Source organism: Melopsittacus undulatus, chromosome 8 (genome assembly GCF_012275295.1).
Source record: "Melopsittacus undulatus isolate bMelUnd1 chromosome 8, bMelUnd1.mat.Z, whole genome shotgun sequence".
NCBI lineage: Eukaryota > Metazoa > Chordata > Aves > Psittaciformes > Psittaculidae > Melopsittacus > Melopsittacus undulatus.
In genome coordinates, this window is record NC_047534.1 from 20,763,665 (window position 1) to 20,778,236 (window position 14,572).

At 43.7% G+C, this 14,572-nt stretch overlaps 1 protein-coding gene across 3 annotated transcripts in view; it reads left to right on the forward strand.

The window, feature by feature from the left end:
- LDLRAD3 (low density lipoprotein receptor class A domain containing 3) overlaps positions 1-14,572 on the forward strand; it is a 92,419-nt gene that overhangs the window by 19,044 nt on the left and 58,803 nt on the right. For all 3 annotated transcript variants that reach the window (XM_034065612.1, XM_034065613.1, XM_013129447.3), the window contains exon 2: positions 13,278-13,424. In XM_034065612.1, the coding sequence (XP_033921503.1) occupies positions 13,278-13,424 (147 nt within the window). The remainder of the gene's footprint in view (positions 1-13,277; positions 13,425-14,572) is intronic.

Here is a 14,572-nt window from a genome sequence, read left to right on the forward strand (position 1 = left end):
CATGTCTGGATAGGAAGCCCCTTAGCTTCTTCAGAAAGTTCACTTCGTAGCATACATAAATGTGATAGATGCCAGGAGGAATGTGGAGCTTTTAGCATTTGCTTAGTCAGCAAAATAGTGCATGGGTTTATAGCAAGGTTTTGGAGCTCTCCTAAGTTTTGAGTGCCACAAAGTTGCTCTGTGAGCTGGAGCACCCCTCTTGTGGAGACAGGCTGAGAGCTGGGGTTGTTCAGCCTGGGGAAGAGAAGGCTTCTGGGAGACCTTAGAGCAGCTTCCAGTGCCTGAAGGGGGCAAACAAGAAATCTGGAGAGGGGCTTTTGACAGGGGCCTTTAGTGACAAGACGAGGGGAAAATGGCTTTAACCTGACAGAGAGGAGATTGAGATGGGATCTTAGGAAGAAGTTCCTCATGTCCTGTGAGGGTGCTGAGGCACTGGCACAGATTGCCCAGAGAAGCTGTGGCTACCCCATCCCTGGCAGTGTTCAAGGCCAGGTTGGATGGGCCTTGGAGCAACCTGGTCTAGTGGGAGGTGTCCCTGCCTGTGACATGGGGGTTGGAAGTGGAAGAGCTTTAAGGTCCCTTCCAACCCAAACCATTCTGAGATTCTAGGATTATTCTCATGCATGCATCCAAAGTTTTTCTGCTTTTTTGCTAAATTTTCCTCTGTCTTGATTCCTGTGTTCTTCACTCTTCACTGCACTCTTAAATGTAGCAACTGTTGAAAGAGCCGAAGTTCAAGATTGTCTATATCATAAACAGCCTCCCGATTTTACTGCTAGTTTGAAACCAGTTTATAATACATGGTTTGCGTGGATGGGATCTGGCTATGTAATATTTACTGGAAAGAACTCATCAGCAGTGTCTTGTCAAGGTTGTAGAGCCACACCACACACTGCACATTAATTTCCTGCCTGTGTTGGGGACATGGCATGTGTTCCTTTACAATGCAAAAAAGTTGTTGCTCTCAGCTCAGGCTTCTATGAGTAAGTGAAATAGATAAGGTGAAACTAAACTCCTGTGGAAAGAATGAGCCTCTCCAATATAATCCCTGCATTGTGTCTTCCTAATGGTGTGTTTCCTATTGACAAAGTGCAAATACCATTTATTTTTCTATTGTTGATTTGCTTACAGAAAGCAGCAGAAATCTGATCCATGCAGCAAATACCGAGTTGCTTTATCTTCTGTATAGGTTTCTATTATTACTGTATAAAGCACTTCAAAGAGCTCAGTTTAAATGGGACAAAAGCATGCTTCAGGTGGGTGGCTATAAAAGCTGTTATTTTTCACTTGAAGTTATTATTTTCTGGGTCTGTGGGTAGTGATTAGGTGAAATTTCCAACTTCAGGTAAATCACTAGTTGTTGTATACATCTGTCCTTCCTGAACCCCATCTTCTGCCCCCATTTAACCCTCTTTTGAGGCCTGCCTAGTGCATGACATGTCACCAGGAAAGGGCAAACGCACGTGGTCTTTTATAAAAGAAACCTCTTAATTCTGAAGTAATAGGAAAATCTCTTCAAATAGACCTAGGGCATGACATTTGAAGAGGCTCATGTCCTGTGAAGTCTCACTGTTGAATTAGACCAGTGTATTAGCAGTAGTATCCAAAGCATTGCAAGTGGGATGTGAGATCCTGGGTAGTCTAAAGGATGTTGCTGAGGATGTACCACAGCTTGTTGTGTTTTCAGTAGAGTGGAATAAAACTGGCTTATTCTAACCCAGCCTAGTGGTCCTCTGAAATTAAAGCTCTAGTATGGCTTGTGATCTTAAATTCACGTTTTCTAAAACGATTTGTTCTTTTTTTTTTTTTATCATCTATTTCCAGGCAATTCTGTTTAGGAGCACTGGCCATATGCCATCACTGGCACCTGGCACAGCCCCTCTCCTCTTAAGCTGTTGTTTTTCCTGATTGTCTTCTGCTAATTCTTCTGGTAATTTTAATGGTTGTTTCAGTGTATTGTTTGGAAAAACGTTGTTCCTCTTCCCAATATTTTTAGGAAGCCTCAGGAGAGATGTTTCTGGTCTTGTTTTCTTAGGGCAAGACTTCAAAGCAGGAGCCGAGTTGCTTTCCCAGGGGAGGGAAGTCTGCAGATCTCTCTGTGTCTAGATTAAAATCCTGGTTATCTGTCATCAGTCTCCTCACACTTGGAAATTAGCTCAGTGTTGTTGAGCAAGAGCTTATGAGGAGTTTTTCCTTATTGTTAAGGACACTGATGTTTTGTTTGTTACTCTGGCATGCATCCTGGCCTTTCTTGGCTTTGCCGCCTCCTTAGAGCCTCATGTCCCAGCTGTGTCTAGCTGGCTCTTTCCAAGGTGTGACCTTTTCATATACTCACACAGCCCCAGTTCTCTCCTCCTTACCAATATTACAGGTTGCTTTCTTTTCCTCATGCGGAGTACTGATTCTAAATGCATGTTACTCCTGCTAGCATCAGGAGTATAATATATAACATGTAGCGTTTAAAATAATAGTCCTGCATGTGTGGTGGGGCAGTCCCAAGCACAACTGCTGCTTGGGTGAGACTGGATTGAGAGCAACCATGAGGAGAAGGGCTTGGGGGTGTTGGGTGATGAGAAGCTCCCCATGACCCAACCATGTGTTCTTGCAGCCCATAAACCACCCATGTCTTGGATTGCATCACCAGCAGTGTGACCAGCAGGTCAAGGGAGGGGATTCTCCCCTTCTGCTCTTCTCTGGTGAGACCCCTCCCATCAGTGCTGTGTCCAGCTCTGGGGGCAACAACACAAGAGGGATGTGGAGCTGTTGGAGCAAGTCCAGAAGAGCCCATGAAGATGCTCCTAGGGCTGGAGCAGCTCTGCTCTGCAGACAGGCTGAGAGAGCTGGGCTTGTTCAGCCTGGAGAAAAGAAGGCTCTGGGGAGACCTTAGGGCAGCTCTAGCTGAAGGCGTTCCTGGCCATGGCAGGGGTTTGGAACTAGATAAGCTTTAAGGTCCCTTACAACACAAGCTACTTCATGTTTCCATGATTATCATAACTTATTTTTGCTTTGCTTATTCCAAAATGTTCACACAGTGAGTTAGTTTTTAGAGCCTGACTGTCTCTGGCACACCTGTCATCAAATGCTTATTCAGCAGTAAGGACTCAGCATCTGATACCAGCCTTTACCACCTACATGCTTGCTGGGACACAGCATGGCATATATGGTTCTGATGTGCAGCTTTCCTTAATGGGGAAGACTTTGAGATGCAGCTGCCAAGACAATTACTGCTTTTGAAATTTTGCCTTCACTGCTTAATGAAGGAATTGTGGCATAGTTGTTAAGGACAAGCAACTTTATCAGCTTAAGTGTTATCTGTTGGAGTTGGAAATTGAAGGAGTGTTTTTGTTTTAGAATATCTGGTTTAGATAGATTCTGTCTGAGAAAAGATTACTGTCCTTGTCTTCCTCTAAACCTCTTAAAACACATGCACAGCATCAAGAAGGTGTTCGGGCTGTGCCTCCTTCTAGGGCATGTGTATTCCTCTCTGATGAGCATTCTGGGATGGCAGATGCCCTTGAAACTGGCAGGTGGGTTGATGCACAGAGTGCTGAGAGTAAATGGCTTTAAGGTTAATTTTTTTAAAGCTTGCTGCCCACTTGTGTTTAAGTTTATGCAACTGGATAGTAAGAGGGAAGACAGGAATTTACAGCCAGGTTTGAAGGAAGGTGTGGCTGCTAATGCTGATTTGTACATTAAGCTGTTGAGGAGATAACACCTTTAGCTAATCACAGCTGTGTACAAAAAGCAGATGTGGTTAGTTTGATGTAGTGCTTCTGAAGCTGACCAATAATCATAGAATCTCAGAACAGTTTGGGTTGGGAGGGACCTTGAAGCTCATCCACTTCCAACCCCATCTACCACCACACCAGGTTGCTCCAAGCCCTATCCAACCTGGCCTTGAACACTGCCAGGGATGGGGCAGCTTCTCTGTGCACCCTGTGCCAGCGCCTCACCACCCTCACAGGGAAGAACTTCTGCCTAAGAGCTCATCTTAATCTCCCCTGTGTTGGTTTAAAGCCATTCCCCCTTTGTCCTGTCCCTACCTGCCTTGACAAAAGCCCTTCTCCACAGTTCTTGTACCTGTGTAGTGCGAAAAAAAAAAAGTATTAGTAAATTAGTCCTCGCAGAAACAAGTCTCAAAGAGCACTTAAAAACTTTGAAAGTAAATGTTCAGATTCTGTGTTGGGGAAATTGAAAGTTAGCTGTGCTAAGCAGGTTTTTATAGATACAGGGTATTGTGTGAGGAGATTTAAAGCTTGCCTCTTCCAGTTAGCAGAACAAACCAATGGCTCTCCAAGATGCTTATTGTTAAATGGAGTTTTTGTTCCTAACTTCTGTTCTAGGTTATTTCTTTAAATATGATTAAGTTTTGGACATTGGATTTTTGTTTTGGACCTGCTAGGTATTGGTTGGGCAAATATATTTTTTTTACCAGCTCAGCTCAAATCTGTGTACCTGAACAATGCTGCAAAATCCCAAATATAACTTCATTTCAGACAATGTTGTTCTTTATTTGTTTCTTGCCCTTCCTGTCATTGTTGAATGATACATTCTTCTTTCAACATGGTGCTCACTTTGTGCAAGAATTGCTGTCCAGTTCCGTTTGTCTTCACTGGTTTACACAAGCTTATGATTTATGCTGGGCAATGATGTTGGGAGTATCCTATTGCCAAAGAAGATGTTAGACAAACAGGGCTGTGTTTGAGAGAACAAGTAGCTAAAACCTTGGTATAACAGGAGAAAGTATCTGTAACTAAAGGGGGGCTGACAAAACTGGAGAGGAGCATTTCACAAGGGTATGTAGTGACAGGACAAGGGGGAGTGGCTTTAAACTGACAGAGGGGAGATTGAGGTATTAGGCAGAAGTTCTTCCTTGTGAGGGTGGTGAGGCACTGGCACAGGTCTGAGAAGCTGTGGCTGCCCCATCCCTGGCAGTTTTCAAGGCCAGGTTGGATGGGGCTTGGAGAGACCTTGGTCTGGTGGAAGGTATCCCTGCCCATGGCAGGGAGTTGGGACTGGGTGGGCGTTAAGGTCCTTTCCAATCCAAACCATTCTGTGATACACAGATCTGTATGTAGTTTGGTTTCATCTCACATGAATGTTTAAAGGCTAGATTTATGGGTGAGTGATTAGGCCCTGCATTGAGGGGCACTTTAAAATTTCATGTTCTATTGTATTTTGCAGACAGAATGTAATTTTTCAACAGTTTGTAAACTAAAGAGATAAATAGGAAGATTCTGCAGATTAATGTATGGCTACGTGACTGGTGCCATAGGCAGGGTTTTGGATTTTTCTATCATGGGCTGCTGTATGAGACACCTGGTTTGCTGGTGGCAGGTGGGATACACTAGTCCCAGGGGAAAAGGGTTTTGGGGGAGGGGTTAGCAGGGCTTATTGACAGGGCTTTAAACTAGATATGAAGGGGGGAGGGGATTTAACTGAGCCTGTTAGGGACAAGCCCAAGAGAAACATGCTAGGGCTTGAAGGATGGCGGACTAGGGAGGACTATCAATCTATTGTTTCATGTGTGGGAAAGGATAGTTTAGACCCTGTCCCACAGGTGAAAAAGGGTACTAGGACAAGAGTTAGCAGAGCTAACTCACAGAGCTTCAGGTTAGATTCAAAGTGCGAGGGGGTCGTAGCTGAACTAGTGAGGCATTGTTCTACTATTAATGAAGACCAAAAGGCCTCCCACCTCCCAAGGGTGCCATCAGCGTGCTCTGCTCGCTCCCTGAAATGCCTGTACACCAATGCATGCAGCATGGGGAATAAACAGGAGGAGTTAGAAGTCTGTGTGCGGTCTAAAGGTTGTGATCTAGTGGCAGTTACGGAGACATGGTGGGACAGCTCACATGACTGGAATGTGCTCATGGATGGCTATGTCCTTTTTAGGAAAGATAGGTCAGCAAAGCGAGGTGGTGGAGTTGCTCTTTATGTGAGAGAGCGACTAGAATATATTGAGTTCTGTCCAGGGGCAGATGAGGAGAAAGTGGAATGTCTGTGGGTATGAATTAAGAGACAGGCTGGTACAGGTGATACAGTTGTGGGAGTCTATTGTAGACCTCCTGATCAGGACAAAGGAGTTGATGAAGCTTTCTACAGGCAACTGGAAGTAGCCTCGCGACTACATGCCTTAGTCCTCATGGGAGATTTTAACTACCCTGATATTTGCTGGAAGACTCACACAGCCAATCATTCACAGTCTGGGAAGTTCCTCCAGTGCATTGATGATAACCTCTTAAGGCAAATGGTGGACAAACCAACTAGGAGAGGAGCGCTGCTAGATTTAGTACTCACCAACAAGGAGGGTCTGGTTGAAGTGGTGATGGTCAATGGCAGCCTTGGCTGCAGTGACCATGAGATGGTGGAGTTTAGGATCCTGTGTGGGGAGGAATAGAATACCTAGCAAGGCCACAGTTCTGGATTTCCAAAGGACCAACTTTGGCCTGTTCAATCAACTGCTAAGGGAAGTCCCATGGGAAAGGGTACTAGGCAGTAAAGGGGCTCATAATAGTTGGTCAGCATTCAAGGACCACTTCTTCCAAGCTCAGGATCAGAGCATCCCAAGGAGTAGGAAATCAAGTAAGGGATCTAGGAGACCAGCGTGGTTAAACAAGGAGCTGCTGGGCAAACTCAAGTGGAAAAGGAGAATCTATGGATTATGGAAAGAGGGGCTGGGCACTTGGGAGGAATATAGGACAGTTGTTAGAGGATGTAGGGAGGCAATTAGGACAGCTAAGGCTTCCTTGGAAATTAATCTTGCTAGTCGGATTAAGGACAATAGAAAGGGCTTCTTCAAATACATAGCAAATAAAACTAACACGAGAGGCAATACAGGCCCACTGCTGAACGAGGTGGGTGCCCTGGAGACAGAGGATACAAAGAAGGCAGAGGTGCTGAATGCTTTCTTTGCCTCTGTCTTTACTCCTGCAGACTCTCCCCAGGGGCCCCAGATTCCTATAGCCCCAGAAGGAGTCAGGACAAAGGAGGAGTTTGCTTTGGTAGATGAGGATTGGGTTAGGGATCAGCTGTGCAATCTGAACATCTATAAATTGATGGGTCCGGATGGAATACACCCACGGATGCTGAGGGAGCTGGCAGAGTCATTGCTAGGCCACTCTCCATCATCTTTGGTAAGTCGTGGGAAAGGGGAGAGGTGCCTGAGGATTGGAAGATGGCAAATGTCATACCAGTCTATAAGAAAGGCAAGAAGGAGGACCTGGGTAACTATAGACAAGTCAGCCTTACCTCCATCCCTGGAAAGGTGATGGAACAACTTATTCTTGACTCCATCTCTAGGCATATCAAGGATGAGGGGGTTATTAAGAACAGCCAACATGGTTTTATGAAGGGGAAGTCATGTTTGACCAACCTTATAGCCTTCTATGAGGAAGTGACTAAGTGGAGGGATGATGGTAGAGCGGTAGATGTGGTTTTGCTTGATTTCAGTAAGGCATTTGATACTATCTCCCACAGCATTCTCATAGATAAGCTAAGAAAGTGTGGGCTTGACGACCACGTAGTGAGGTGGATCAAGAACTGGTTGAAAGGAAGAAGGCAGAGAGTTGTGGTCAATGGGGCAGAATCTAGCTGGAGGTCTGTGACCAGTGGAGTCCCTCAGGGGTCTGTGCTGGGACGAGTGCTGTTTAATATTTTCATCAACGACCTGGATGAGGGAACTGAATGTACCCTCAGCAAGTTCGCTGATGACACTAAACTGGGAGGAGTGGCTGACACACCAGAAGGCTGTGCTCCCATTCAGCGAGACCTGGACAGGCTGGAGAGTTGGGCAGGGAGAAACTTGATGAAATTCAACAAGGGCAAGTGTAGAGTCTTGCATCTGGGGAAGAACAACCCCATGTACCAGTACAGGTTGGGGGTTGACCTGCTGGAAAGGAGTGAAGGGGAAAGGGACCTGGGGGTCCTGGTGGACAGGAGGATGACCATGAGCCAGCAGTGTGCCCTCGTGGCCAAGAAGACAAATGGCATCCTAGGGTGCATTAGAAAGGGTGTGGTTAGTAGGGCAAGAGAGGTTCTCCTCCCCCTCTACTCTGCCTTGGTGAGGCCGCATCTGGAATATTGCGTCCAGTTCTGGGCCCCTCAGTTCAAGAAGGACATGGAATTGCTTGAAAGAGTCCAGCGCAGAGCCACAAAGATGATGAAGGGAGTGGAACACCTCCCTTATGAGGAGAGGCTGAGGGAGCTGGGTCTCTTTAGCTTGGAGGAGACTGAGGGGTGACCTCATCAGTGTTTACAAATATGTAAAGGGTGGGTGTCAGGATGATGGAGCTAGGCTTTTTTCAGTGATATCCAGTGGTAGGACAAGGGGCAATGGGTGTAAACTGGAGCATAGGAGGTTCCACATTAACATCAGGAAGAACTTCTTTACTGTGAGAGTGACAGAGCACTGGAACAGGTTGCCCAGGGGGGTTGTGGAGTCTCCTACGTTGGGGATATTCAAGGCCCGCCTGGACAAGTTCCTGTGTGATGTACTCTAGGTTACCCTGCTCTTGCAGGGGGGTTGGACTAGATGATCTTTTGAGGTCCCTTCCAACCCTCGGGATTCTGTGATTCTGTAAAGACAATTTTGTATTGAATACCTAGGAAAGATCCTTGAGTAAAGCACAAACTGGTTTGGTTGGACAGGACCTGTCCAATGTTAAGTACAGCCTTCAAATCATTCTCTAATAAACAACTGTTTGGTTTTACCTTACAACACCATGTGCAGGAAGTGAGTCATTGGGTTTTCTGCTCTTTTGGCTAGGCCTGATCAATTTTAAATCTTGAAAATGCTAGGTATTGAATATATTGCATCTTTTGGGTCACAGTTGGAAAACTGAAAGACAGGAAATTGAACCTGAAAAGTGAGCGGTTCCTTGAATAATCACTAATTCACCCACTGCTTCTGTGAAGAAACATTTTTGAGTACTCCTATTGCAATGGGACTGTCAATCTGCCTTTACAAATAACCCTCATGACTTCCAGTGTTGCATATGCAATGTAATCATCAGGCAGTTTAAATGAGGATAGGGAAGGATAGGGATTAAAACAGTTCAAGAGGATTTAAGTTGTTGATAATCACTGGCAGGTGTCCTTTACTTGTGACAGATGGCTTAGGTGATGTCAGAGGCTTTGCGGCAGGGCGGGAGAGAGCTTGTCTTATTCTTTGCTTCCCGAAGCCAGCCTGAATGTGCACTTGGTTGCTTTTTTGCTGTTCTGGCAAGGCGCCTTTGCAGTAGTGCATAGCAAAGCAAATAAAGATGAAGACTAGCATTTATGGGAATTTGAGATTAATGAACATGCAGCTGCAAACAACTTCTTTTATTATATCAAAGGTGTTCACTGAAGAGATGGAAAGTAAACTTCATCCTCGTTAGTGTACTTTCCTACCTGTTTGGTGCTGTTAATGGGCAATCTTTTATGTACTACATGCTTGAATTCAGTATAGGACCTTCCTCTTCAGAACTAGCGCCTTCGTTTCTTTTTAACATAGGTAAAGTGTAGTAAAGAGGTTAAGTTGTTGCTACAGATTTTTTGTGTGGATTCAGGAGTCATGACTTTGCTGTTTCCTCGTAAGCACACATTGGCTCTGCCTTCTGTTTCAGTCCAGTGACCATTAAGCCAAGTGTGCCTTAATTCCACTGGTGTTACTTTGCTGACAAGACACTTTTATAGCCAGCGAAGTTCATGCATGCACATGTTAAATGCAAGTTTATAGGCCAAGCATAATGTTTGGAGTTTCTTCACACTCAGCTTTTGAATTACTCTTCTGGGTGCATCATCTGCATTAGTAGATATCTACAAAGTAGATGCAGAGCGAGTCAGATACTTCATGTCAACACAAAGAAGTATGATAAGATACATCAGTTCTTAGTGGCTAAATTTACAGGAGCAGATGGACCTGAATGTAAGCATTTGTAAATAGTTTTGCAGTCTCTGAGAAATCAAGTCTCATAATATCTTACCAGTTACTTAACACCACTTGTTTGCCCTCTTTAAGATGATGGAGGAAGATCAAAAGGTGTTTGTTGAAGTCTGCTGTTACAGCTCACCTGCCTCTAGTTGTGATGTGTTTTGCTGGTTTACAAATACTGGCAGGTATTGAAGGTTGCATCTTTTTGATGACATTTTGCTTCAAAATCCAGCTACTGATATGTTCTAGTTCCTCTCCTTTTGTTTTCACCACACATTGCAGGTTTCAGTAAAGAGGAGATTTTGGATGTGCTGAAAACAAACCTGGTGTGGAGTTACATCCAGCAAAGGGATAAGCAGGAAGAAAGAATGTTCCATACTTTAATGAATTCATGCTCTATCATGTGATAGTAAAGTATCCTGAGTACCTCATCAGCCTCACAGCTCCATATCAGCCAGGATCAAAATAATTTTCCTCACATTTGAAAAGCTTTAAGCAGTAATCCACTGAAACTATCCAGTGCAGATCCGAAGATTCCCACAGATGTGCCAAACAATTGGCAATTAAGAGTTCATGCTTTGTCATTGGCAACAGATCCGTTTTGCAAAGAGGCTGAAGTTATTGTCATTGTTCACGAGGGTGTTGAACATGTAAGTGTCTTATATTTCTTCCTCAAAACCTCCTTGTCCAGAGTGATTATCTACTCTTACTAATGATAGTTTCCGATACAGAAGCAGCAGTGTTACGATTAGTGATCTGTTCAGTAAAGGGGGACAGTTCTCTGGAGTGCCTCCAGGTAAAAAGTTGTTTTTGTTTTTGTGTGTGAAAGATATCCTTGACTTGCTTTCTTTCCGCAGTGTGAAGTGCTCAGCATGACTTACCCTTTTATTTATTTTCCCCTGATTCTTTTTTTCAGTGAGTATTAAATATTTAGATGCGAGCATTTTATAAGTGACTGCTAAAACAGATTGACTTTCCTTACTCAGACCCTTCAAAGTGAAACACAAGTCCCTTTTTTTACTCAGCCCAGATGGTATGCTTCCCAAAGTGAGCAATGTGTTGCAGTGAAAATGGACCACTTCTATCCCCTTCTTCCCTTCCTCCTTTTCTTAACTACAAGTGTCCATGTAGCTCATATTTGGGCTGAATTCAAAATTAGTCAGAGGCTTCAGGGTAAATATGTCAACTATTGGAAAGTCAGCTCTGCCAGATTGAAGGAATTTCTGCCTGTGCCTAAAGGCAGCATAATAAGTTGGCTGCACAAAACCTGACATTGGTATGGACCTTATTAGAAAAATGGAAAAGATCATAGAATCCCAGAGACACCTTCCACCAGACCAGGTTGCTCCAAGTCCTGTCCAACCTGGCCTTGAACATTGCCAGGGATGGGGCAGCCACAGCTTCTCTGGGCAACCTGTGCCAGCGCCTCACCACCCTCGCAGGGAAGAACTTCTTCCTGATACCTCATTTAAATCTCCTGTCAGGTTAAAGCCATTCCCCCTTGTCCTGTCACTACAGGCTTTTGTTGAAAAGCTCCTCTCCAGACTTCTTGTTGGCCCCTTTAGGCACTGGAATCTGCTCTAAGGTCTCCCCAGCTAAAGAAGCCCAGCTCTCTCAGCCTGTCTCCAAAGGAGACAGATCTGGTATCCATTATTAGCTAGAAAATTGCCCAAGTCTAGATGAGGGTTTTACATTAGTGTTTGCAGTGGGGTTTTTTGTTTGAATATGCACAGTTTCCCTGTGGTAGTAGAGTGGGCTGGATGGGAAATGTAGGTATGAGATGAGACAAGAAGGTAGCAAAGAGCTACAGGGAGAGATCATAGTCATAGAATAGTTTGGGTTGGGTTCAAAGGTCATCTAATCCAACCCTGCTGCAATGAGCAGCAACATCTTCAACTAGATCATGTTGCTCAAGGCCACATCCAACTTGGCCTTGAATATCCTAGAACTCAGAAATTCTTTCTAATGGAAGTAATTACAACTTACAGGAAAGTCCTACTGATTTGAAAGCTATATTTTAGGGGGAGTTTGGAGAAAAGATTTAGGTTCTGCTGTTGAAGCTCTTGGATGCTTTATGACCAATCCATATTTGGCCAATTCAGGAGTTTCTGGAAAGCCTCATGCTTACAGGCTTACTGTTTTGGCAGCTGAGTTTTCAAAAATGCCTGTACAGAGTGGGTTCCTCCCTGGGCCTGCTGGAACACACTTCCCTGAGAATGCTGATCCTGGCAGCTATGATCTGCTCCGTGCCCCATGCAGCCTTGAAGTGTGGGGCACTTGGCCTGCTGGTGTTGAACCAGGTGTTCAACATGAACCTGCTGTTAAACCATAAAAATTTGCAGACAGGTGGCGGGAGGAGGGATGTTTTAGTGACACCTCCACTCTTATGTGCGAAGGTTTGTGCTTCCCTTTTTTGTAAGATGGTCAAGTGCATGTTGTGTAGCACTAGTCTGGAGCATGATGGAGGAAGACAGAGGGAAGGATATTCTTTCTTCATCGCTGCCTTGGCTTGCAGCTTCCCTCCAGCTTGACAACAGGACATGCCATTTTGGTGCCTATTAAAACCACTGAGTGTCATCATCTTCTTTCACTGAACTCTGTGTTCTTGTGATATCGGCATTCCAGAAGCGATGCACAAAGTGGGAAATGTGGTAGAATAAAATGGCTGACTAGAGCTGTATTTAATCTTCAATCTTGATGGCAAATCTTTAGGTTTCCCCCTTGTGCTGTTTTCTTGATGTATAGCATCCTACTGCTAAATTCCCTCCACCTGGCAGACTCTTAGAATGCCAACTGCCTTACTAGCCTGGCGACAGATGTCCAGGGAACTAGATTAATACCAAAAACCTCAATTCTAAGTTAATTGAAAACTTAGTATAAGTTAGTTAGTATGTTACGTAGATCCTTCCCCTTGAGTAACAGCAGAAAAACATTCTGCAAAGCTAAGTACTGATGTTACAAAAGTCAGAGAGTATGAAGGTGGATTCCTACAGCCTCGTCTGTTTGACTTTTGGTTTAGACTGACCCTATGAAGGAAAGATCTTTCTTTGTATTTTTTGACACTTGGCTTTGACCTAAGGATATATAGAAGGCTGCATGTGTGTTCCTAGAAAGAAACCAGCAAGAAATAAATCTGTGAAGTGGGGAGTGTGAATGGAGAGCAGCTAAAATGATAATTTAAGGAAAAGAAAGTACTACTGAGTACCATTCTCAGGAGACTGATAGGATAATGAGAAAACTACCAGAGTCAGGATCCTTTTGTCTTGTCTTTATTCAATCACTGATAAACACCTTGCTTAGTGGTCGCTTTTGCTGCCTCTTTTAAAAACCCCTGTAAACTTTTCTGTTTTTTTCTTTGTCTCAGAGAGCCAGCTGTTGCCTGGGAATAACTTCACAAATGAATGCAACATTCCTGGAAACTTCATGTGCAGTAATGGGCGCTGTATCCCGGGGGCCTGGCAGTGTGATGGGCTGCCAGACTGCTTTGATGACAGTGATGAGCGAGAATGCCGTAAGTGACATTGCTATAACTTTAACGTGCTTAATATTACAAGGCTTGTCTGGGTAGTGTTACCAGTGTGCTCTGTAGTGTGTATTAGGGAAGTAGCAAAAATACTATTCGTTTTTTAATTTAGCCGTTGTTGGAAGAAGATGTGGAACCTTCCTATTATTTCAGGTCTTTAACGTTCTTCAAAGTGTCCAATTTAGATAAAGCATTTGGTAGCTGGTACCTAAACCCCTATTGACATATGGATACATTGAGACAGACTTGATTTACTTTCTTTCAGTGGAAGACTGTGGTTTTTAGGGATCATGTGTATACTCTTCCAGCACACTGGCCTAGTGCTTTAAGTTGACCTTCACTGTCATAAAGACTAGTTCATTTCAAAATCATTGACTGTATCCTATTATTTTTGATCTCTTCTCTCAAAATGTAATTTTGTACCCTTTGAAACTTAATACTAACTTTCTGTAAAATAGACCAAATGAGTTGGTTAATAATATTTACATGTTTTAATCCTTTCTACAGTACTCCTAGTTCTAGGGAGCTAAAAAAAGTCTGATCTGGTTCTCCTCTGTGATTTCATCTTTTTCTTAGCATTAATTAAGGCTCAGTTCATGTTATTCAGTCATTATTTAGCATTAAACTTTCCAGCCTGTATGTTTTACCCAGACAGCAAGATGATGCTGCAGCATAACACTAGAATTTAAAATCCAGCTGGCAGTGAAAAAAAAAAACCTTGAATTTCATGGGATTCTAGAGTGACTGAAAAATTTCTGAGAAGTTACTGCTTTTCATCTGACCAGTGTTGCTCCTTCACATATATACTTTATGGAGATTTTCATTAAACTGAAGCTGAATTGTAAGAAGCTTACCTTTCCAAGGACACTTCCAAGACATCATTAGCTTTGCTTACGGAGCAGAAGGAAGAAAGAATAGCTTCTGCCAAACTACCTGACTAGAAATACCATGTTTTGTTAAAACCTCTTGTTTCTTTAAAACTTTATACCTTCTCTTCACCACCAGTTATCTATCCCTTTTAAAATAAGGGAGCTTTAATAACTGTGCTGTGGAAATCTCCATACATAGTTCTCCTTTAAGCCAGTGAGCTTTTCTCACTTTCTAAGGCATTAAAGGTATCTGTATAAAATATCTGA